At 35.2% G+C, this 25,953-nt stretch overlaps 1 protein-coding gene across 1 annotated transcript in view; it reads right to left on the minus strand.

Annotated features, from left to right (window-relative positions):
- Positions 1-25,953, minus strand: part of LOC138695834 (cytochrome P450 9e2-like) — a 41,575-nt gene that overhangs the window by 4,358 nt on the left and 11,264 nt on the right. The window contains exons 2-6 of the mRNA XM_069820105.1: positions 23,960-24,363; positions 18,300-18,467; positions 17,160-17,365; positions 15,086-15,266; positions 9,000-9,221 (exon numbers count right to left, since the gene is read on the minus strand). Of these exons, the coding sequence (XP_069676206.1) occupies positions 9,000-9,221; positions 15,086-15,266; positions 17,160-17,365; positions 18,300-18,467; positions 23,960-24,338 (1,156 nt within the window). The 5' untranslated portion in view covers positions 24,339-24,363. The remainder of the gene's footprint in view (positions 1-8,999; positions 9,222-15,085; positions 15,267-17,159; positions 17,366-18,299; positions 18,468-23,959; positions 24,364-25,953) is intronic.

Below are 25,953 nucleotides of genomic sequence, written 5' to 3' on the forward strand. Positions count from 1 at the left end.
TTACTTATTTACTTGATTATTTCCTTATTTACTTGGTTATTTACTTATTTACTTGATTATTTCCTTATTTACTTGGTTATTTACTTATTTACTTGGTTATTTACTTATTTACTTGGTTATTTCCTTATTTACTTGGTTATTTCCTTATTTACTTAGTTATTTACTTATTTACTTGGTTATTTCCTTATTTACTTGGTTATTTACTTATTCACTTGGTTATTTACTTATTTACTTGGTTATATCCTTATTTACTTGGTTATTTACTTATTTACTTAGTTATTTACTTAGTTACTTCCTTATTTATTTTGCTAATAATTGTAACATAAAATATAATATATACAGAAAAAACTTTAGCTCGCCCCTGAAAGAGTAAAACTCGTGCTCAGGGGCGAATTCCTGAATTGAAATTAACAAGTATACAATACAATTTGTCTTATGTCTACTATCTAATTAGAATATATAAATTTAAATTTACAATTTTTCAATTTTTATAAAATCCATACATAACTTTTTTAATTTAATACTACAACTATTCGAATTGACAAGATTGGGATATTTAAATATAAATTTGTTATATATTCTTGGGCCTAAATTACCACTATGATTAAATACTGTAACAGTGTTGCATTTTGGTTCAAACAATCTTAAAGAATTCATACCTTTTGTTTCATAACTATGAGAATACAATTCAAAATTATTTCGATTTTTATGTATGAATTTTATTAATACAATATAATAAATTTCTCTTATTTTAAGTACATTAAAGTCTAAAAAGAATTTTTGAGATGGAAAATCAATAGGTTTATGAAGACATATTTTAATTATTTTCTTCTGTAATAAATAAAGTGCATTAAAATTGGATTTAAATGAGCTACCCCATCCTATATTATTATTATTATTATTATTATTATTATTATTATTATTATTATTATTATTATTATGAGATTATTATTATTATGAGATTATTATTATTATTATTATTATTATTATCATCATCATGAGATTTTTATTATTATCATGTTGATTATTATCATGATGATTATTATTATTATCATGATGATGATTATTATTATTACTATTATCATTATTATTATTATTATGATTCTTATCATGATTATTATTATCATAATAATAATAATAATTATTATCATAATTATTATCATTATCATAATTATTATTATTATTATTATCATGATTATTATTATGATTACTATTATGATGATGATGATTACTATTATCATGATGATGATTATTATTATCATGATGATGATGATGATGATTATTATTATTATTATTATTACTATTATCATTATTATTATCATGATGATGATGATGTTGATTATTATTATTATTATTATTATTATTATTATTATTATTATTATTATTATTATTATTCGGTTGAGAAACTTTTGTGATCCAGTCTGCTCTCTAAAAAGCTGAAATCTAGAATTTATAAAACAGTTATATTACCGGTTTTGATTATGTATATATTTTATGTAAATATTTCTATACAGCTATAATATGTATTATTTAATTACAGCCCTAATACACCTTCGGGTAAAACAGGGTTCTATAAACTTGGAAATTCAACAATAATAATAATAATAATAATAATAATAATAATTATTATTATTATTATTATTTATTTATTTATTTATTTATTTATTTATTTATTTATTTATTATTAATATTTGTGTGCTGAACAACAGCCAGAGGCCAATTATAGTTCAGCACAATACACAAACAGAAGATACAAAGGTGCAAAACAAAAATAAATAATATCTTAAATAACAAAAACATACATGAATACAATTGAGTACAAACAGTAAAAACTAATAATCAAAACGAAACTAAACCTTAAAAGGATCTAAATTGTGCCCATGCAAATTGGCATCTTTTATGCATCTACAGACTGGAGAAAGTGATTTTGAATTTCGGTTATAAAATTTTTTTTGAAATCTTAAACCTTTTGTAGGAATACGAAGGCTGATATTGTTTATGATACTCACAATCAATATCACCCTTGATAACTTTGCAAAAAAATTGATAATCAAGATTTAGACGTCTAGCATAAAGGCTACAACAGTTAAAATATTTACAGGTAATATCATAGTTAAAGTCAGTGGAATTGGGTATATATCGAAAAGCACATAAGGAAATAAATTTTCTTTGAATATTTTCCAATTTAACTAAATCGGTTCAAGTAATGGAATTCCAGGCTACAGATGCATATTCAAGTTTAGAGCGAACCAAAGTAAAGTATAGAATTAATAGTGACTCAGGAGTAGAAAAAGAATAGGTTATAGACCTTATTAAACCAAGCATTCTTATTGAATGATTATAAATATATTGAACATGATCGTGAAAGTATAATTTAGAATCGAGTAGTACACCAAGATCTTTTATAGAATTTTTCCTAATAATACAGGCGTTATTAAGAGAATAATTAAATTTTATGGAAGTAGTTTTTCGAGAGTACGAAATGACAAAAGTTTTTGTTTCATTAATTTTCATTCCATTAATGTCAGACCAAAGTTCAATGGAGTTAATATCATTTTGAAGAGTTTGGCAATCGGCAGAACTATTTATTGAGCGAAAGATTTTGAGATCATCAGCATATAACAGGTAGTTTGAACTTATTCTTTTACATATGTCATCAATAAATAATAAAAATAATAGAGGGCCCAATGTAGATCCTTGGGGAACTCCACATAAACAATTAAATGGGTCCGAGAGAGAATCACCAAGACGAACACAACATTGTCTATTAGTTAAATAGTTTTCAAACCAGCTCACGTAGTTAGAAGAGAGACCAAAGTTTTTTAATTTATTTATCAGAATATTGTGAGGTACAACATCAAACGCTTTGCTAAAGTCGATATAAATTGAGTCAATTTGACCTTGAGTTTCAACAGGCATAACAAGATTGAGGTAGGATACTAAGTTTGTAGTTGTTGATTTACCTTTAGTAAAACCATGTTGTGCTGAATTAATTTTATTCTTAACATAAAATGAAACATGTTTGTGGATTATTTTTTCAAAAATTTTTGAGAAATTGTTTAATATTGAAATAGGTCTATAATTGGAAACAACATTTTTTTTACCATTCTTAAAGATAGGAATAACGGATGCTTCTTTCCAAAGCATAGGGTATGTACCGGTTAGTAAACTTAAATTAAATATAAAGGTTAAAACGGGTATTAGAATATTAGAACATCCCTTAATAATAAAATTAGGAATGCCATCAGTGCCCTTTGATTTATTAGGTTTAAGCTTTTTTATGGCTAATGAAACGTCTTCAACTGTAATTTTAAGTAAGGATAAGAAGTCAGTAGAATTATACTCCAACAAACAGAGATTAGAATTAGGCTGTTTTTGAATCGATTTGAATTGATTAGCAAATGCATTAGCAATTTCTTGCTGATCAGTAATGTGAATCCCATTTATTAATAATTCGGTGGGATAATTATTGGATTTACGAAAAGATTCTACGTATTTCCAAAATTTATTAGGTTCATTCTTCAAATTTTCATCAATGGATTGTAACCATTTAAATTTGTCAGATTTAATCACAGCTTTAACTTGTTTTCTGTAATTGGAAAAAATTTGATAATGGTGATCAGTTTTGAATTTCTTAAAATTTCTATGTGCTTTGTTCTTTTTCCTAATAAGTATACGCAAGGTATTTGAAAACCATTTAGGATAGTGCGATTTTTTTACGAAAGTGACAGGAACAGCAAGAGAAATAGCTTTGTTCATAATCTGGGATAACGCGTTAGCAGCAACGTTAACATCAGTAGTTTGATATATGGAATTCCAATCATGATTGTATAGAGTGGAATAGAGTTTCAAGTAATCACCTTGAGAATAGTTTATGAAGGTACTAGATTGGCAGTGATCAGGTAGCGACAAATAAACTTCAAGATTAATGGAGATAGATGGATGATAAGAATCCTCCAAAACTAGAGAATGATTGGCTAGTTTTACTGTACTATTAATAATATTAGTAAAGACAAGATCAAGTAGATTTTTACTTGAGACAGTGAAATTAATTTGGTTTATTCCCAGAAGGCAAGACGAGGAATATAAATCACTGGACTTAATTTTAGAGTAGTAATGAATATCATTAAGATTAAAACCAGTTGACGAATCCATACCAGGACAATTGAAATCACCAATAATTACTATTCTAAAATTATGAGTATCAAGGTTTTTTTCAAGAAAATTGAGGTAAGATTTTAAGTGATTATGACCGAAATCAGGTGGGAAGTAATGATTTCCAATTAATAAATTAATACCATCAGCCATTTTAATTTCAATCCAAACACATTCATTAATAATTTCTAAATCATATCGCCGACAGGTAAAAGGTAACTGGTTGTTAATCGCTGTTAGAACACCCCCACCTCTTTTTTTATTGGTGTCCTCATACGTTCTGTCTGCTGGAAACACAGTATAATTATTAGGGAATAATTTTGTATTTAATGATATCATTATTACTTACTACATTTTGAAAAATTTCATCAATTTTTGTATTAAGACCAGGAACATTTTGGTAAAATATCTCAAGATGATTATTAGAACTGTGCATTGAGAGTTAGAGAATAATATTAAGAGGCATTAACCCTAGAATCAACTGAAGTACCTGGTGGAGCAAAATGCTGCTCAGGTTTAAGTTTACCAAAAAAGGGTGCAATGAGGCATCCCGTAGGCCAAACATCAGAATAATAATAATAATAATAATAATAATAATAATAATAATAATAATAATAATTTTTGGGGTTATTTTACGACGCTGTATCAACATCTAGGTTATTTAGCGTCTGAATGATATGAAGGTAATAATGCCGGTGAAATGAGTGCGGGGTCCAGCACCGAAGGTTACTCAGCATTTGCTCATATTGGGTTGAGGGAAAACCCCGGAGAAAACCTCAACCAGGTAACTTGCCCCGACCGGGACTCGAACCCGGGCCACCTGGTTTCGCAGCCAGACGCGCTGACCGTTACTCCACAGGTGTGGACAATAATAATAATAATAATAATACGGGTTGTTCTATATGGTTGGGCAACTTGGACTCTCACTTTGAGAGGGGAACAGAGGTTAAGGGTGTTCGAGAATAGGGTGCTTAGGAAAATATTTGAGGGTGAGAGGGATGAAATTACAGGAGAATGGAGAAAGTTACACAACGCAGAACTGTACGCATTGTATTCTTCACCTGACATAATTAAGAACATTAATTCCGTCAGAAAAAGAACAATGTGTTTGTATATATCTGAAGTCTGACTAGTGCAATATGTAGCTACTCGGCGACTTATGCATTGGAGGGGGAAAGGAACTGGCCACCTCACCCCATTATCCCCTGGACTAGTTGCCTCATAAGTGATGCCTTCTTAGTACCACTTGTGAGGTTCAGACCTGTCTTCGGACAGTTGACTAAACAACAATAATTCCAGACGTTTGAGATGGACAGGCCATGTAACACGTATGGATGAATCTACTGTCTTCGCGGTACGAGTTGGCGCGGGGAGTAGATAGGCGGGACGGGGGAACTTTACGCTACACTCTGACCTGAAAACTTCAGTCCACTTACTTGGCTACACGGGAACGGAGTCAGACATAAAAGATTCCGCATCTTCGGTGCTGTCGCTATGACTATCATTATCACATTTTTCAAAATTTCTGGAGTATGATCTGTCCATGATAATCGTCTGTTTATGTTCCAGCCGTGTATATTAATTCGAATCTCTCAACAAAGCCATTAGCCCCACTGCCCCCATCCTGATGAACAACAATGAGTGTTCTGGACACATTTACGGTAGTCAAAACTCCCGTAACATTTTTTATCGTGCCAGAACTTGAAAAACGTTAAATTGGTAGGCCTATCTATCCGCATTTCGTCCAGATACAAAATCGGTTTTTCCACTTTCCTAAGCTTTCTTATTTGCTGTAGATATCTTCACGTATTCTAATTTACAGTGTTTTCCTCAATTTTTTTTGCTGCACACTTCTTCCACCTGAAATCCTTTTTCTTCAGTATTCGTCTTAATGTTGTCTTTCATTTCAAATCAACTTTCTCTTGTAAAAGGGTGGACGTTTGTTGCAGCTTGGTACTATTTTTTTACTTGTTATTTAACGACACTGTAATAACTACTAGCTTCTTCAGTGTCGATTGAATTGATGATGGCGAGATGGTATTTGGCGAAATGAAACTAAGGATACGCCATAGATTACCTGACATTCGCCTTCCACTTGGGAAAACCTCGGAAAAAACCCAACCAGGTAGTCAGCGCAAACGGAAATCGAACTCACTCCCGAGCACAACTGCAGATCAGCAGGCAAACGCGCTACATCCTGAGCTACGCCGGTGACCCTCTTTCTTTTTCAAATAAAAATTCTCAATTATATCTTTTTTGTCAATCTCCCGTCGAAGTCATCTATATTTGCGTTTCGGTAGTCTGGACGTTTACATTTTTTTTCTCCCTCGGGTGTTGACAACGCACTTTCTTCTGTGCAGTCTTTCATTTCATTCCTTATTCGCTGTATTGTTCTTGTGGATAGATTAGAGTACTTTTCTACCTTTGCTGTAGGTTTCGTAAGAGGAATGCAAAGGCACTGTTGTTCTTTTTCTTCATCACAGAATTATTTTGCACTTCTAATAATATTCCTTTCTTCGCTATAGATTGTCAATCCTTGTTTCCTTTTTGTCGACATATTTACAATAAACAAAAAACTGCTATAAACCTAAATAACAGTGTACAATAACATAAGTTCTATTAACTATATTATTATCAACACTATTAACACGAAAAGCAAAGGATAACTAAAGCAATACAAGATTTGTGGTATACTGAAAAAAAATTGTCTTGTTGAAACTAATAAAACACTACAGTAAAAACCTCACTATTATTTTCACAAAGTCGCCAAGACTCATAGACACGTGCAGTAGATGTTTGTGAAACAGGAATATTGCAGTGAATAGCGCGGTGCGCATGCGCGACGGTTTCCCCTCCGCAACGTCTAAGTACTTCAGCCGCCTTCTCCTGGCGTGACAACAGTACCAATGCGTACGGTAACGCCGGTAGTGGCAGGAATGTGAACTGTTTGGAAACGTGTACTGAGGTGGGTTTTTTCTTACTGTCGGGATATGTGGAGAAGGTTAAGCCGATTACTTACGTATTTGTTGACATTAACTTGGACGGTCAACATGGACACGAAGCATTTGATTTGTACTGTGGAATGTTGCCGTACGCAGTCGATGATAACAAATCCCCTGCGACGACTTGCCCGAGCAAAACACAGTTCGAAAGAGGTTATGGTAGCACACAGACCGTACAGACCGCCATCTGTTGCTACGACGTTGAAGTTATACCTTACACGTTCTCAAGTTCAGATTGAACGCCTTGATTAATAGGCAACTTCTCTGACATAAAAGCTGAAACTCGCTTCAAATCGCTGACTCACAATAGTGACGTCATGACACAGTTTGAAATGAACACCCAGTAGAATGTTAGTTGGAATACCTAAGGGGAAAAAGGCCTTTGGTGAGGCCGAGACGTAGCTGGGAGGATGATATTAAAAATAGATTTGAGGGGGTTGTGATATAATTGTAGAGACTGGATGAATCTTGTTCAGTATAGGGAACGATGGCGGGCATATGTGAGGGTGGATTCCTTAAAAGCCATTATTTTGTAAGTAACTATATAATAGTTTCAATATTAACACAGTAAAGTTACACAGTTTTTATATAATATTCTTATTGAATTTGGTATTCCCAAGAAACTAGTTCGATTAATTAAAATGTGTCTCAGTGAAACGTACAGCAGACTCCGTATAGGTCAGTTTCTGTCAGATGCTTTTCCAATTCACTGTGGGCTAAAGCAAAGAGATGCACTATCACCTTTACTTTTTAACTTCGCTCTAGAGTATGCCATTAGGAAAGTCCAGGATAACAGAGTGGGTTTGGAATTGAACGGGTTACATCAGCTGCTTGTCTATGCGGATGACGTGAATATGTTAGGAGAAAATCCACAAACAATTAGGGAAAATACGGGAATTTTACTGGAAGCAAGTAAAGAGATAGGTTTGGAAGTAAATCCCGAAAAGACAAAGTATATGATTATGTCTCGTGACCAGAATATTGTAGGAAATGGAAATATAAGAATTGGAAATTTATCTTTTGAAGAGGTGGAGAAGTTCAAATATTTTGGAGCAACAGTAACAAATATGAATGACACTCGGGAGGAAATTAAACGCAGAATAAATATGGGAAATGCCTGTTATTATTCGGTTGAGAAGCTTTTATCTTCCAGTCTGCTGTCGAAAAATCTGAAAGTTAGAATTTATAAAACAGTTATATTACCGGTTGTTCTTTATGGTTGTGAAACTTGGACTCTCACCTTGAGAGAGGAACATAGGTTAAGGGTGTTTGAGAATAAGGTTCTTAGGAAAATATTTGGGGCTAAGAGGGATGACGTTACAGAAGAATGGAGAAAGTTACACAACACAGAACTGCACGCATTGTATTCTTCACCTGACGTAATTAGGAACATTAAATCCAGACGTTTGAGATGGGCAGGGCATGTAGCACGTATGGGCGAATCCAGAAATGCATATAGAGTGTTAGTTGGGAGACCGGAGGGAAAAATACCGTTAGGGAGGCCGAGAAGTAGATGGGAAGATAATATTAAAATGGATTTGAGGGAGGTGGGATACGATGATAGAGACTGGATTAATCTTGCTCAGGATAGGGACCAAAGGCGGGCTTATGTGAGGGCGGCAATGAACCTCCGGGTTCCTTAAAAGTCAGTAAGTAAGTAAGTAAGTAAGTAAAGTTACACAGTTGTTAATTTAACAAATTTAACAGATCATTAGTAAAATATTAATTTTTCAGAGCGGAGTAAATACAGAACAAAACGATTACAGTAAGAGTTTTCAAGATAAAGAAGATACAAACTGAAATTCTACATTCGGTTTCCAACTCAACCTTTCTTGCACATACCTGAAACCACCATGTCCAGGTACTTCATGCTGTGGACGGCTTCATACGTCAGTTTTCCTTCGTCATTCTCCAGGATCTCGTCTATCTCTTTCTGGAGTCGACTTTGTATGTCTGGATGTGTAGCCAGCAGATGTGATGCAAAGCAAAGCAGGGTGGAGGACATATCGAATCCAGCGAAGAAGAAATTCACAGCCTGGGCAGTTAGATCATCATCTTCCCATTCTGTAATTAGAAGGATTAAAGTACTTGTGGTTAAGCTACGTGCTTATCAAATAGTAAAATATATGAAGTTATTACTTGCTTGAAACTGTTCATTTCTGAGAATTATTCCGGAAGTTCTGTTACTTTACTCCTCGCAATCTCTAACGCTCAGTCGTCTGTAGTAGCCAGGAATAAAGGCTCATTCACAATGAAAATTAAACATAACGTAAATGTTAACTTAAGAATGTAAACGTTACGGTAAAATCAAGAAGTCGTACCATCATTCACGATGGGGACATACGAAAAATTTATCTTCTCACCATTCGTGAGCTGCCACAAGGGACAAAGAGTGCTTAACCATAGAAATGTTTACAAGTTCATGAAAAACCATTAATTTTGTTTTAACAATGAAATTCTTACGAGTACAGAGCTGCAAATAATTTTTTTATATTAATGGAAATATACCTATTTTTTTTAGAAAGGTAAGTGTTACAAAAAAGTAAAGAATGCTACTGAACTTAGATTGATTTCGAATATAGGTGATTCTTCAGGAGAGCAATTGATCCTTTCAATGCAGCTAAGGTTACAATCGGAATAATAGATGTAGGTATTCCAAGCCTCTTAAACACATCTTTCATGAAGAGAGTAGCGGTACCTCTTGCTCCAACCAGAAGTCCGATTACTTCAAGCTCTTTTAGCTGGTATTTTTTGAGGTAATAGGGAATGGTAGGATTGTATATATTCTTTTTTTTTTCATTATCCACTTCTGCTGGCTGTTCCTCATCCGTTTCGAAACGCACAGTGGGATCAATTATGTATCCAGATCTTGTAGATTCCTTGAAAGTTATTATATCTATGCGCCGTGTACTGCCAGTGACGGAGAGACCATGTACTTCTTCAGAGGTGTTGTAATCGGCATCTTTAAGGGCAGTGGCTATAATTGATCGTACTTGGTGGTGTCTAGCGTTTCGCAGAGCTTCGCCGTGTGGACAGGATCCCAGGACGTGTGTAAGAGTTTCAACCTACAATGCCTACAACGGTTGTGCTGAGATCTTCCCGGCACAGCACGTACTGCAGCAACATTTCCAACCATTTTAATGCCATCGCGCCATTCGCTGTTGGAGAGTCCTTCGTGTTTATAAATCCATTTGTTTGCATCAGGATATTGTTTAAATAAAACTACGCCTTTCCCTTTCTGTGGATGACGACAGCAAAAATCAAATTCTCTGTTCCTCAGAAGGTTACGAATCTTTATAACATTTAAAAATGTTCATTCTTACGAAATAATGCATCTTCTGGAACAATGTTCAGAGATTGGGCACAGCTAATGCTCTCCTCATGAACCTGACGTGTTTGTATGATGTATGGGTTTTGAGATTTGTGTAAACATCGAAGGGCATTAATTTGTTGTTGTTGTAGTAGTGCTTCCCATTTTGTTCGAAAAATTCCTAGTCCTTTGTACTTCCTGGGATTATAAATCATTGCATCAGGAATGTCTGTAGGCAGATTCAGTACCTCTTTCAGTGCACTTATTATTCATTTGTCGACGTCATCCAAGAACTCCACTACAAGAACAGCAAACATACTTGGTAACCATGGAAACATAACAACGACGCCATTTTCTCATATTCTGTCGTATACTTCAGCGCTCCACGATTGTGTTCTGTTTGCAAATCATGTAAGCATAAGCATGAAAGTTTGGAGTTTGCAAACTTTCAGGTTAACGTCTTACGGCAATGTTAATGTCAGTGTTTATGTGAATCATTGTGAATGATCCCATTTGGTAACCTGGCCGCAAACTTCTGTGTTTATGGTTACGGTTATGTTTAATTTTCATTGTGAATGGGCTTTAACGTGTTCCGATCTGCTGTCCTTGTTTGAAACTGTTCTTTTATAGGAACTATTCCGGAAGTATAATTACAGTGGACTCACCTAAGTTCGACTGAATGGAATTGAAAGTTCAGTCCAATAAGGATAGTGGATGTGGCAGGTGAAATGAATACAAATTCTTATTGGTTATCCATCAATGAATACAGTACTGTACTTGCATTTCCTGCCCGCCCCGAGACTTGCGTATGCGCTTCTAGTACCACAGTGGGTTTCGACAGTTCCGTCTCACAAATGATACAATTCTCAAATAGAAAAAGAAGAGTTCATTATTTTAAAATCGGTGATTAAATACGGATGTCCTAATCAATGAAATATTCTGTTTTCCTTTAACATAAGTAGTATCACTACAAGACACAGAAGCAATTCCCAATAAAATGGCAAACCCATTTCTTAGTGCCTGTATATGGGTGTGTCTAATTGTCCTACGTAAGCAGTCGAACTATGGGAGGTCGAACTTGTTTTCTGTCGAACTTAAGAGCTTCCACTGTACCTTATTTTTCCCCATTTCTAACGCTCACAAGCAGACATTCTCAGGGGAGCAGATAATTTTTCTTTTTCCTTCCACCATTTCAATAATGTCAACACAAGTGATCATACCAATTTTGGCCACTCGAGCGCAGTTACAAAGGCCGTAAAGGTATATTTTTGCGGGACCGTTTACAGAAAGAAAACACAATTTAATAGAAAGATTTATTGGAACAGATACGGAATTTGATAAACTGCATTTCAAATATTCCCCACCAGAATTGAGACATTTATCATACCGTGGGATGAACTTTTGTACCCATGTGTCGTAGAAGTCTGCCGTCTGGAATCGGAACCAGTGTGTGTACCTCTCTGTCGATCCCATGGTATGACAAATGTCTTATTTTCGGTGGGGAATATGTTGAAAACAGCTCACAAGCAAACATTCTGATGGGGGTAGATAAAATAAGTTAAGTAATTGATCAACTAGCGGACTTACTCGTGTTAAATATGTAAGTCTGTGAGGCTTACAGCTGTTTCGGTGTTTCATCACTCCATCCTCAGAGCCTACTAGATCTCGGCGTCATCTCGAACTTCTCTGCCTGTTATGTGGGTGCGTTTTATTGTTCAAAGGTGTTGAAAAGTGGAGTCGAATAGTGTGTGTGTGTACTGAAATTGATCTGTGTGTTGAGAATTTGATCGGGGTGTGTTTGTATATTTCGTATTGTTCTAGTGTGTTGAGTTTTTGGTTCTTCGGTTGTATGTATAGGATTTCCATGTCCGCATTTATAAATACGATCGCACAGGTGTATACAAACTCACATGTAGACTAATAGTTGCGACAAGTTCTACATTGGACAGACAGGCAGATCATTCAAAACACGCTACAAAGAACACATTAAAGCAATAACCAGAGGACATAATACATCTACATATGCTGATCACATAACTAATGCTAACCACACATACAATAACATAAATACAGACATGCAAATCCTACACATACAACCCAAAAACCAAAAACTGAACACACTAGAACAATATGAAATATAAAACACACTAAAACACACCCCGATCAAATTCTCAACACACAGATCAATTTCAGTACACACACACTATTCGACTCCACTTTTCAACACCTTTGAACAATAAAACGCACCCACATAACAGGCAGAGAAGTTCGAGATGACGCCGAGATCTAGAAGGCTCTGAGGATGGAGTGATGAAACACCGAAACAGCTGTAAGCCGCACAGACTTACATATTTAACACGAGTAAGTCCGCTAGTTAATGAATTACTTATATTCAAGTGTTAAAAGTAGTGTACGCAAGATTCAAAATGGATTATAAAAGAAGTTAATTTTTTTCTTCCACTATGTTAACAATGTAAAAAAAAAGTGCTTATACAAACTTTGGCCACTCGACCGCAATTAGGAGGGCCGTAAAAATAAGTTCGCCAGGGCTGTTAACAGAAAGAAAACACAATTTCATTGGAAAAATTTATTGGAACAGACACATCAATTGTTGAGCTATTTTTCAACATATTTCCCACCGGAACTTAGACATTTGTCATATCATGGGATCGACAGAAAAGTGCAGATCCCAGGCGGCTGACTTCTACATCACAAGGATACAAAAATTGTTCCCATAGTATGACAAATGTCTCAATTCCAGTGGAGGATATGTTGACAAATAGCACAACAATTACTGTATCTGTTTCAATAAATATTTCCATGCAACTGTGCTTTTTTCTGTAAACGGCTCCAGGGAAAATCACTTTCTGGACGGCCTCGTAATTGCGGTCGAGTGACCAAAATTTGTAAAAGCACTTCTTTTGACACTATTAACACGGTGAAAGAAAAAAACTTAACTTTTTTTATCTGCCCCCATCAGAATGTTTGCTTGTCAGTAGTTGTAACTGTTCGAATAAATTTTTCCAATGAAATTCTGTTTTCTTTCTGTAAACAGCCCCAGAGAATCTTATTTTTAACGGCCCTCGTAATTGCGCTCGAGTGGCCAAAATTTGTACAAGCACTTGTTTTTAGATTATTGATATGGTGGAAGAAAAAAATTAAGTTTTTTTATCTGCACCCATGAGAATTTTTGCTTGTCATTGGTCTGGAGTAGCCAGAAGTAACGATACCAACAAAGTAGTCGAAAACTCTGGTATAATCCGTCTGCCCTGATGGTGCAAAATGCATGTAGTTCCAAAATGTTGGAAATGGCAAGTTTCAGGACTCGCTGGAATACCCAAGAACCTAGTTTTGAAGATAAGCAAGGAACGAAGGGAATGACTATTCTTAAAGTGGATGAAACTGACCAGTTTGAAAGCAAGTGAAACTTAACATGGAAAATCAAAGGGCAAGCAGTACTTTGGGTCAATTAATGCGAAACATTAGTGATTACTAGACTTCGTGGAATTGCCACGAGAAATGTAAGTTTTACTACGCACGCGGTATAGACTGTATGTGAAGGGGACGTGCAACGGATGGAGTATGCCTCCGATGTAAATACATTCAAGAAATATAATGAATGATCATTGAAGTAGGAAATGTCTAAACATGTAAATATACAATTATTTTATAGTGAGATATATTAACTCTTATAATTTAATGTAATATACAGTACTCACATCATCCTTGAATATGTACATTGCAGTGAAGAGTTACGTACATTTTGAGCGACTGCAAAGTGAACCTCCTCCGATGGTCACTCAAACAGTTTTTATATTGGGAAAATGTACGTTCAACATCACACGAAGTAGTAGGTGAATATTTGAAGAACGGAAAGTCACTACTTTTTAGTACACTAACTTCAGACGTCTTGTCGTGACCTGATAGTACATAATTTATAATACGAAGTTCTGAATAGGCAGAATTTTTAGCAATAATGTTTCTCAACTTACATTTCACTTTTTCTGAAATTAGTGAATTCTTATTTTGGATAACGGTTTGTGATACTTTATCCCCTATATTAAGGGCTTCTGAGAGTTGTAGTTTATACGATTCTAACAGGATAATGCTTTTGGACACGATTTTAAAATTAGAATCAATGAACAGAATATCTTCCAATAGCTGTTCAGAAGGCAATGATTTTACAGCTGCAACAGCGGAACTGTCTGTGCTATCCAGTGCATAAATTACCTCCATTATTTTGCCGTAATATTCTGCATAATAATTAACAGCATCCAACCACGTTTTCCAACGGGTCAAGACTGGCTGCGGGGGTAAGGGTATTCCAGGGGCAATTATTTGGAACAGCAACACTCTCATTGTAGTATGTTTGATTTAATTCTTGTCTGCACTGAACAAATGTTAAGCTTTGACTATTCCAACCACAGTAATGCAAAAACAAGTGCTTACATAGGTATACATTAGCTGTAGCTGCTCTATTTGGACAGGTCACAACTCTTAACATGAACTGCTTATACTATGAGTCCGGGCGGTCGCTTACCTCTTCTATACTACCGTACATCGGCAACCTGATTGCACGCTGCGTGTGGCAATTCAATGAAGTCTAGTGATTACTCACTCGGTGTCGATTCCAATCCAGTGGTTCCATTGGGCTGCACAGTTTCCTTCTTCGCCTGCATGAGTATGTGGACCAAATCTGGCCGAAATATATCCTTAGCTTCCCTTGTTGCCATTGTGTCGTGCATCAGATTTCGGAAGAAATTCAACGCAGATTTTGACATGGATTTCAGGTTCAACATCTGAAAGAGAGAAAAAAAAAAAAGATCTCGAATTAAATGAATAAATTTAGAAACTATTGTGCATCATGCTTGCTACAATGATTTTAGACCCACCGTACGATGGGAATTCTTAAGCACTGCAAGGATGATACTGACTGAAACATATTGTCGCTAAATGTTTGGTCTTTGATTGATTGATTGATTGATTGACTAGGATTATTTCTATAAATAATTTCTTATTCTCCTGAGTCTTGAGACATTTATTGTTTTATTTTTAAAGTTAAATATAATTCTACACTTTAAAAAAGTCAAATGCTTAAAAAATCTACAGGTTACAGTTAGGACACAAATGCAGGTATATTATACTATACTTCGGTTCTCTGCACATACATCTTACATCATAATCATGTATGAAGTATGACATACACATGCTTTCTGAGATCTGAACACTTGTTCATAGGAGGTGCTCGATGTGACGTCCATTTATGGCAATGCATTTTTCTACTCTACAATACAGCAGACTACCAGATAATCATATCATAGTTGAGACTCCTGGTATGGAATACTGATACGTCTCAAGGAGTACGGAAAATAAAAGTTTGGTTGCGGATATGAGCGGAGTTCAGCAGAGATGGTGTTGTGAATTTTCGTAATCATAATGTGTGGGCTGATTAAAATCCCCATGCACTTGAAGAAACAAGACATCAGCACCGATTCTCAGTCAACGTATGGGCAGGCGTTCTTGGCGATAGATTAAGGACCATACGTGCTACCACAGAGATTAACTGGGGCTTGTTATCAGGACTTTCTTATTAATGTATTGCCTACCTTGCTGGAGTATGTGCCATGTCAGCAAAGACTACAGATGGGTTCATGCATGATGACACACCAGCACATTTCCTCCGCAATAAGCGTGAAGACGAAGGCTCCACACCTTGGTCTACTCGTTCCCCAAACCTAAATCCCCTAGACTTTTGGTTATCAAGAACAACCAGGTCAATTTCGAAGACTGCGTGATTCCTTACGCCAAAAGGCAGAGGAATGCATTGCCATGAATGGACGTCACATTGAGCACCTCCTATGAACAAGTGTTCAGATCTCAAAAAGTGTGTGTTGTAGGACCCATGTTTATTAGACTTTTTTTTTCTTGTTTTGATGCAACTAGCACCCCCTAAAATATTCGATACTTTTTTTTATGCTCGACCATGCCGAAATGTAGTAATTAGACACCTGGTAGCAGTCCTTTAATGCATGTCATTAAAGTACAGGTGTTCAGCCAATGACAACTCAGCTTACAGGTGTTCAGCCAATGACAAGTCAGCTTTGTACCGTTATAAAACCGCAAGTATCGATTATTCTCGGATATGCAATCGAAAGAGAATTAGCGAAAAGTCACGGAGGCTGGAAATCCAATACTGTTGCAGAAGGTTATGTTTTGTTACTATAATAATTAGCGTTAATTGTAAATGATATTCAAATAAATTCAATTTGTCATCTCGTTTTTCAATGTCGAATTCAATAATCAAGGTTGTATCAAGTTTAACGGGATTACATCAAGGTCATTAACATTATTGTTTCTCGGAAAAAAATCAATACTTTCGCGTCTGCGCACATCTCACAATTCACGACCTGGAAAAAGGTCACTTCCGATCTTGTCAGATACAAATAAAATGTATACATCTGAATAATATCAAGTTAGAAATATGGTCAAGCATAAAAAGTCGTATGAAACGCCTATAATGGTAATTAAGACGCTCGTATAAATATTATGAAACGAGCGCAAGCGAGTTTCATAAATATCCATACTTGCGTCTTAATTACTATCATTATAGGCTCGTTGCATAATGTACTATTAATACCCTGCATAGGAGTTTAAATGATGAAATTGTAATTAATGTAAAGTTATTAGAGTACCTTCACAAGCTTTGGGCTGAACATGAAGGCAAAAACTATCAGAGCTCGAACACCTCCAAAATTAGTTAAGTCTTTCATCATCTCATAAAATTCATTTTTGGGTTTATTAAGTGAATCACAGCCAATTCCAAAAGCCGACGTTGCAATCACGTCATTTGTGTATCTTGTGAACAAATCTTTCAATTCAACCACTAGCATGTCGCCTTCTGCAAACAAAAGCCAAAATTACATTGCACAGAAGAAAAACAAAGTTTTTTCAGATTGCCTAGAGAAATTTTCCACGTACTAGTGTAAGTCTCGGAGTCACAGATTTCAACTGTTCGGTATCAGATTACAGACATCTCCTAACCGTACTTTCGACACAGTTTTCACTAAAATATCGATCCTACCTTTTCTGTCCTATTAATTTGACTATACAATTTGATATAAACATTATTTTATTTATTTGTTTTACACATTCGACAAGATTGTGATCCAGCTCATGAACGAAAGATATGAAAACGAATTTAATAGAAGCTAGAATTGAACCTTTATATAAGGACTCCGCAAATAATAATTATTATTTATAAATGACTTTACAAAAATTCTTAAAAGTCCGTCGCCTTAGATCAAATTTGCACTTGCACATTCGGATTTAGTGGACTTAAAGTAATTCATGCATGCCAAATTACAATTTTAATCCATCTTCAATCTTACATACACTACTTTTAACACTTGTCGACCTGGTTGGCAAGTTGGTATAGCGCTGGCCTTCTATGTCCAAGGTTGCGGGTTCGATCCCGGGCCAGGTCGACGGCATTTAAGTGTGCTTAAATGCGACAGGCTCATGTCAGTAGATTTACTGGCATGTAAAAGAACTCCTGCGGGACAAAATTCCGGCACATCCGGCGACGCTGATATAACCTCTGCAGTTGCGAGCGTCGTTAAATAAAACATAACATTTAATTTAATTTAACACTTAAATACAAATGATTGATAAAATGGCAAACTTACTCGTGTTAATTATATAAGCACGTGTGGCTTACAGCTGTTTCGGTGTGTACTGTACACCATCATCAGAGCCTACTAGATCTTGGCCTGTTGTAGGGGTGTGTTTGTGCGTTGAAAAATGGAGTCAGAACACACTTCACTGGTACTGACCTCTCTCTATCTTGCAGCCTTCCACTGGCATGTTCTTGTCCTTGATGCAAGTCTTTAGGAAATCTCCTAGCTGCTCCCCACACTCTGTTATCAGAGTGAACATAGTTTTCATCTTGCTTGACGTGAAGGCAGGACTCAGGGTAGACCTCATATCTTTCCATTTCTGACCTGTAAGTACGTTGAAATTTAGTGAGCATATCATCAATTGTCATAAATAGCCTATTCAGGTAAATTAAAATTCGCGATAGCCTGTACAAACTGAGAGTGAAGTAGGCTTATTGTACAGTCTTAAAAACAATTAATGCCGCGACTCTTGGTAGTGAAAGTTTTTTTGCACGATCGTATTTACAGCTATTATTGTTAGGCCTTGAAATTTATAATTCCCACACAGAAACTTGTTGCTACGGAAACCATTCTTCATAATATAAAACTCTATTGAAATAGGGTCATTACAGTGAACTTACTGTTACTTAGTTACCATTATAGTCAGTGGCGGTTCCTCGGGGAAGGGAAGGGAGGAATGTCCTCCTCACATTTTTCTTCTTTTGAAAGTAAATACCAAATTAAATATATGCCTAAGAAATTCGAGCAAGATTCGATAATTTTTAAGTTCACAGCTATAAGAAAACTTCGGTTAATCTAGTTTTAAACCACGCTCACTCATGTGCTGCTGGAAAACTGTGAGAAGGATGCGAGATTGTTTGTGTGGAGGAAAGTCAATCTATTCCTCCTTTATTGCAGTTAACACACATAGACAACAGCGCGCTAGCGGCCAGAGAAAGAAGCAGAGTTTTAAAGCGAGTAAATGAACGGATATGGAGGAGATCCTCCTCTGAATCAGCACATGGGCGGGAAATAGAAACCGCTGCCATCTAACGATGCTGCATTCAACCAGACTATAACACGTCATCTAGTAGGAGACACAATAAAAACAGTTTTAACGCAAAGCTATGAAAGACACCATATAAACTTTTTTTTAAATTAAAAATCAAAATATATTATTCATTGCACTTTATAAAAGCTACTATTCATGGTTTTGAAACTTTCGAGGATATCTGAAAGTTGAAGTTGGATTTATATAAAACAAAGAGGAAGTAGTTGTAAGTTAGTATTGCAGATCTTTTTCTCTGAAATTCACTTCCATTCATTGCCTACTAGACAGGACAACAGCCAAGTTGTCAGTTATGTACAAATATATTTGAAATTGAAGGTACTGCAAACTACATTATTTTTAACATAAAAAAATTAATCGGCCACCGGCAGATTTGAACAATAATGGTAGTATGACTTTACAAGAACTGATATTCTTCAAAAGCATGTGATACTGAACTTGTAAAATGTACATGTGGCAACACAGACCACGTGGGTGGGTGCAGTGTTCTCGCTTTCCTAACAGATTATTTCTCATTCTCATTTCCGTAGAACGGTTCCGGTTACGTGTTAGTAGCTGGTCTCTTCCAACACGTGTGATGCGCGAGAAATGCTTCGAGGTTATGAATTTCCTCGTTATTGTTAATTTGTGCAATTATTCAACAATGAATGGAAGTGAAAACATATTATATTTTGGACAATTTAGTAAACTCAGTTTACAAAAACAGATTATTACTATACAAAAGGGAAGGCCAACCCTAACACTACCTGGTCTTACACGTATGCATGTAGGCTAATTTGTAGCTTTGTTTCTCTCAAGTAGGTCTCATTTTGCGCTGTTAACTTCTTTCCTCCTCTTACGAAATATGCAGGAGCCGCCACTGATTGCAGTGCAGTTTTGCAAAGGCTTTGGAATAATACGATTTCTCTAAATTTTGAATGCAAAATATACTGTATTTGCAATTTTATAAGACCATTTTCTTAGTCCAGCAACACGGAATGAGTATAACTGTGCACGGTATATACAGTACGCCACATGTCCTTCAGTACACACCCTGCTCACATCCAGCCAAAAAAAAAAAAAACAAAAACAAACTTAACACTCTGTAAAAATATGAAATTTACAAGCACTCAAAAACACACCTCCAACATATCCTTAATACTCAAATGAATTTAAAAACACACACCCTTTTCGACACAATCATGAACACACCCCACCACAAGAAAACAAAAGATCGCGCTGAAACTCACTAGGATTCAGAGGATGACGCAAACCATGTCGAAACTAGTCAACAAGATAATTTACCACCAACAGTTATATTATTAATACAGTGAAATAATAATTAGAGCCTATTACTTGTTCAATAACATTCGTTAGTGATTATACAGGGACATCACTTTATTTTTACTAACATTTTTAACATTAACTTGGCTATACTCGGAAACACTGTTACCCTTCCAGTACAGGAGTTTGGAGTAGCTAGTGCAATATGTAAACAAATCATTTTACTAGCTATAGGAGAAGAGAAAAGTAGTGTATCCATTTATGTTACAGGGAAATATAGTATTACGATTTTCAGTTTGGTTATTACTTTACAGTATTTTATCAAAAAACAGTAGAATAGTAACAATTTTTTTTTTCACAAACTCGAGTCTTCAGGCGGTTATATACATTATGTAATGTCTACTTTATTCAGCATATTACTAACCTAATTTATTCCTGAGAACTTTGTGAGCACTTCCGTAAGAAACCCCAATTTCTACAGCTAACTTCTTGACCGACTTATTAGGACCTCGCTGCATCCTTTCTCTAGCATCTTCTACAGCATCTTCTGTCACCTTTGTTGGCCATCTTACACTTTCCTTTCTCTACACTTGTTGCTCTAAATTTATCTACCTGATTAATGACATTTCTACGAAAATATTCCATAATGATATAATCAGGAAATTGTGAAAAAAAAAAAAGAAAAAATGTTGTTCACATTCGGTTATATTGTAATTCCAGTTTCCATCATCGTCCTTCATACCTACAAACAGTAAAACAAAACTCTTGTTTAAATAATGCTGTTAAATACCGTACCATATTATATGGTACCGTACTTTCGGTAACTCTAATCTTCACTTGTTCTCAGTCCACACAGATAAATTCAGTTGTGCTACACACCATACCTGTGTGAAAATAAACTTCAATAATATCAGCTCTTTCTTCTATAGAAAACGCAATATACAGACGTGGACAGATTATTAGCAAAATTGAAGATTTTCATTATATATTTTTACAATATATGATTCTTCAATTCAGACTGCAGTTGACATTTTTGCGTATTTCCAAATTATTAGCAAAATTGAAGATTTGTATTGTATATTTTTTAGAAAATTTGACTCTTCAATTTGGACTACATTTGATATTTTTGCATATTTACAAATTATTAGCGAAACTGAAGATTTTTACTAAATATTTTTACCAAATTCGACTCTTCAATTTGGACTACAGTTCACATTTAGGATATTTCCAAATAATTAGCAAAACTGAAGATTTTTATTTTATATTTTGACAAAATTTGACTCTTCAATTTAGGCTGCAGTTGACATTTTTGCATATTTACAAACTTTTAGCAAAATTAAAGATTTTCATTATATATTCTTACAAAAATTGGCACTTCAATTTAAACTACAGTTGACATTTTTGCATTTTTCTGTCTACTATAATGATAGAAATATGAAAAATTGTCAACTGTAGTGTAAATTGAAAAGTCAAATTTTGTAAACAGAATTATCATAAAAATTGTCAATTTTGTTAATAATTTGTCCACGTCTGTATTTCTGGAACACACTGTACTCTGTACTGTTTACTTCACTGCTAGCAAGAGCGGCCGTGAGTTTATGTGACTGACGTTAGCAAGGACATTAGTGAAAGGGGGTGGGAGTCAAGTACATTTAGAAACGCAGGTACAATAAAAATTGAAGTAAAAATAAAATGATGTCCCTGTATAAGTGTTAAGATAATGTACCCAAGAATGAAATAAAATATGTTTTTTTTTAATAATGCTTTTTTCATTTTCGAGACCCTAAAATCTCATTTCAATTAAGCCAACAATTAGCAGAATCAAAAAGGAACTGCGACAATTCCGGTGAAGGTTCTACATATGAAGTTACATATTTTAATCCCATTATTAAAGTAAATTTTTAATCTAAGACAACATCAAATTTTATTGGTATAGTTTTTGGAATTAAAAATCTGTGTATAGTAGTAGTGGTGGTGGTGGTAGTGGTAGTCGTATTGGTGGAAGAGGTGGTGGTAGCAATTGTAGCAGCAGCAGTGTGGGGTCGTATAATTTCGAATGGAATAAGAAATTTTGAAATAATACAAGAAGTCCAGTTTTTTTGACCTGAAGTGGAAGGAAAAACATCCCACATCCTGGGATTCTACCAACATGGAACTCTCATCCGGAATACTAGACACCGTGCAATACGAGAACTTATTGCTAAAAGTCTTCCTTCCTTCTACGAGGTCCACCAAGAACTCCACTGCCTTGCAAAAGACGGAAGTTCTCGGCGAGTTGACATCATTGCCATTGATAGAAGAAATGACAGAGCAATTATCACCGATCCCACCGTGCGCTTTGAAACTGCAGTTGAACAACCTGTAGCAGTACATGAAGAAAAGAAGACCAGCTATGTCCCTACAATTCAATACTTTAGAGATTATTATCATATACAAGGACAGATTGAAGTATTTGGCCTATTGTTCGGAGCAAGGGGAACAATTCCAAAATTCTCAGTTGAATGTTTTAAGTCTTTTGGAATTCCTTTAAATATTTTGAAAATTATTGCTTTAGACGTAATGAAATATTATGTTCAGATTTTACGTAATCACCTGTACACCTAAATTTCCTTATATTCTATTTGATTACTACTAATGATTGAATGAAAGTACTTTCCCAAGGGTAGCTTCCATTTGAAAATAAACATCGTAAATAGTGATAACGCAAATGTTTATTTTATTTTATGCTCGACCATGCCGAAATGTAGTAATTATACACCTGGTAGCAGACCTTTAATGCATGTCATTAAAGTACACCTACTCATTAAAGGTCAGGTCTTTCAGCCAATGACGACTCAGGTTACAACTGTTCAGCCAATGACAGGTCAGCTTTCTACCGTTATAAAACCGCAAGTATCGATTATTCTCGGATATGCAATCGAAAGAGAATTAGCGAAAAGTCACGGAGGCTGGAAATCCAATACTGTCGCAGAAGGTTATGTTCTGTTACTATAATAATTAGCGTTAATTGTAAATAATATTCAAATAAATTCAATTTGTCATCTCGTTTTTCAATGTCTAATTTAATTTCAATGTTATCTCTGTAGGTTCTTATGGCCTAGCAAGGTCAATGTGCACATCTGTTCCTCGGAAAAAAATCAATACTTTCGCGTCTGCGCACATCTCACAACATACGGGACATTGCTCCAGGTCAGATACAATAAAATTAATAATATCAAGTTAGAAATATGGTCGAGCATAAAAAGTCGTATGAAACTCGCCTATAATGGTAATTAAGAAGCTCGCATGAAAATTATGAAACTCGCTTGCGCTCGTTTCATAAATATCCATACTCACTTCTTAATTACCTTCATTATAGGCTCGTTGCATAATGTACTATTATTTGTTTAGTATGATGTGTCTTTTGGCAACCCTTACTGAAGGGCAGCTACCCTTGTGGGATTTATATATTGAATGAAATTAGAGATAAATAAAATGCCGTACTTATATACTACTTCCATCTTACCCTTCAGATGGAACAATCCTTTCCCCATAAGAGGTTCAAAATCTTCATCCATGGTATTGCTGTGATCCAGAAAGAATTCAAAATCCTTAATAGCTATAGTTTTTATTAGCTCAGGGTCTGTAATCACAATTAGGGGGGTCATAAATTGATACACGCCTCCATATTTATGACCTTTCAACTTCTTGTACAAATCGTTGATGAAATCAGGAAATGAGCGCCAGCCCAAAACCACTGGTGCCATGTTACCGAAGAATGGTATGGGCTTAATATGGAATACATTCATGTTATAGAAGTGATTGTGAGTCCATGTGCCAAGCAAGTAAGCAATTAATGTGACGAAGCCTGCAGCCAGGATCCACTCCGAGAGAGAATCCAGCATCTTGACGATCGATTGATTGGACCACCTGTAATATGGAAAAAGAAATACATATTATACAATAGTACATTATGCAACGAGCCTATAATGGTAGTAATTACGACGCGAGCATGTTTGTTTATGAAACGAGCGCAAGCGAGTTTCATAATTTCCATACGAGCGTCTTAATTACTATTATAGGCAAGTTTCAGACGACTTTTTATGTTCGACCATATTTCTAACTTGAAATTATTCATAAGTATTCATGTTATGGTTATGCAAGTGAGGAGCGGAACTGACCTGAATTGTGAGATGTGCGCAGACGCGAAAGTATTGATTTTTTCCGAGGCACAAATGGCATTGACCTTGATATAATCTAGAGAATAACATGAAGATTAGTCTTGCTATAACCTGGAAATTGATTTACAATTGAAAAACGAAATGACAAATTGAATTTATTTGAATATTATTTACAATTAACGCTAATAATTATAGTAACAGAACATAACCTTCTGCGACAGTATTGGATTTCCAGCCTCCGTCACTTTTCGCTAATTGTCTTTCGATTGCATATCCAAGAATAATTGATACTTGCGGTTTTATAATGGTATTATGGTGATTTCTCATTGGCTGAACAACTGAATTATAATGAATAGGTGTACTTTAATGAGGTGCATTAATGGGCTACTACCAGGTGTATAATTACTACATTTCGGCATGGTCGAGCATAAAGATATTTTTAAATATATGATGGCGTCACATCTTATCAGAAGAACAAAATGTTTTCGCAAAAGACATTCTTGCGTCTCGTATTTGTCACAAACAAATTATCACAAGAAATGATAGTCAAGAATCGAAATTTACGTATAATTCTTATCGACCTTGAAAAGACCTACGATTCTGTTGAAGAGTAAGGCTGTTTTTATGTAGGAACGACTATAAAAGATACCAGCAACAGTACTAGCCTCGAAACAAAAAGCTCTTCTTTTAAATAAATGAATTTATTTATTTTAGTTGGTTATTTAACAACGCTGTATCAACCACTAGGTTATTTAGCGTCGATGAGATTGGTGATAGTGAGCGACGGGCGATGTGTACATATTTTAGAGCCAAAATCACTATTACAATCTACAAAAAATTACAATTAAATCCAATTTCATAATAAAATTCCAAATAATATTCCAATAATTTTTTTCGAGGTGATATTTCGCGAGATGAGGCCGAGGATTTGCCATAGATTAGCTTGCATTCACCTTACGGTTGGGGAAAACCTCGAAAAAAAAACCAACCAGGTAATCAGCCCAAGCGGGGATCGAATCCGCGCCCGAGCGCAACTTCAGATCGGCAGGCAAGCACCTGAAGCATCATTCCGTAGCTATAATGTTGAGGGACACTAGGTCTGAATCTTTGGCCAAAATAGGAAACAATTTCAGTTTGTCTTCCTTTTTTTTTACATAAATGATGACTTTACCCAATTGTCTACGTTTTTTATCTAAATTTAGTCTCCATCCATCATTTTTAAAGGTCTGGCGGCCAATTTTAAAATACCGCGTGCAACGCCCCTTTTCCTCAATTCTAAGTAATATCTTTATTTTTCGACTCTCATATTCAAATTTCCCAAGTTTTCGCTGTAGATGCT

Source organism: Periplaneta americana, chromosome 3 (assembly GCF_040183065.1).
Source record: "Periplaneta americana isolate PAMFEO1 chromosome 3, P.americana_PAMFEO1_priV1, whole genome shotgun sequence".
Classification (NCBI taxonomy): domain Eukaryota; kingdom Metazoa; phylum Arthropoda; class Insecta; order Blattodea; family Blattidae; genus Periplaneta; species Periplaneta americana.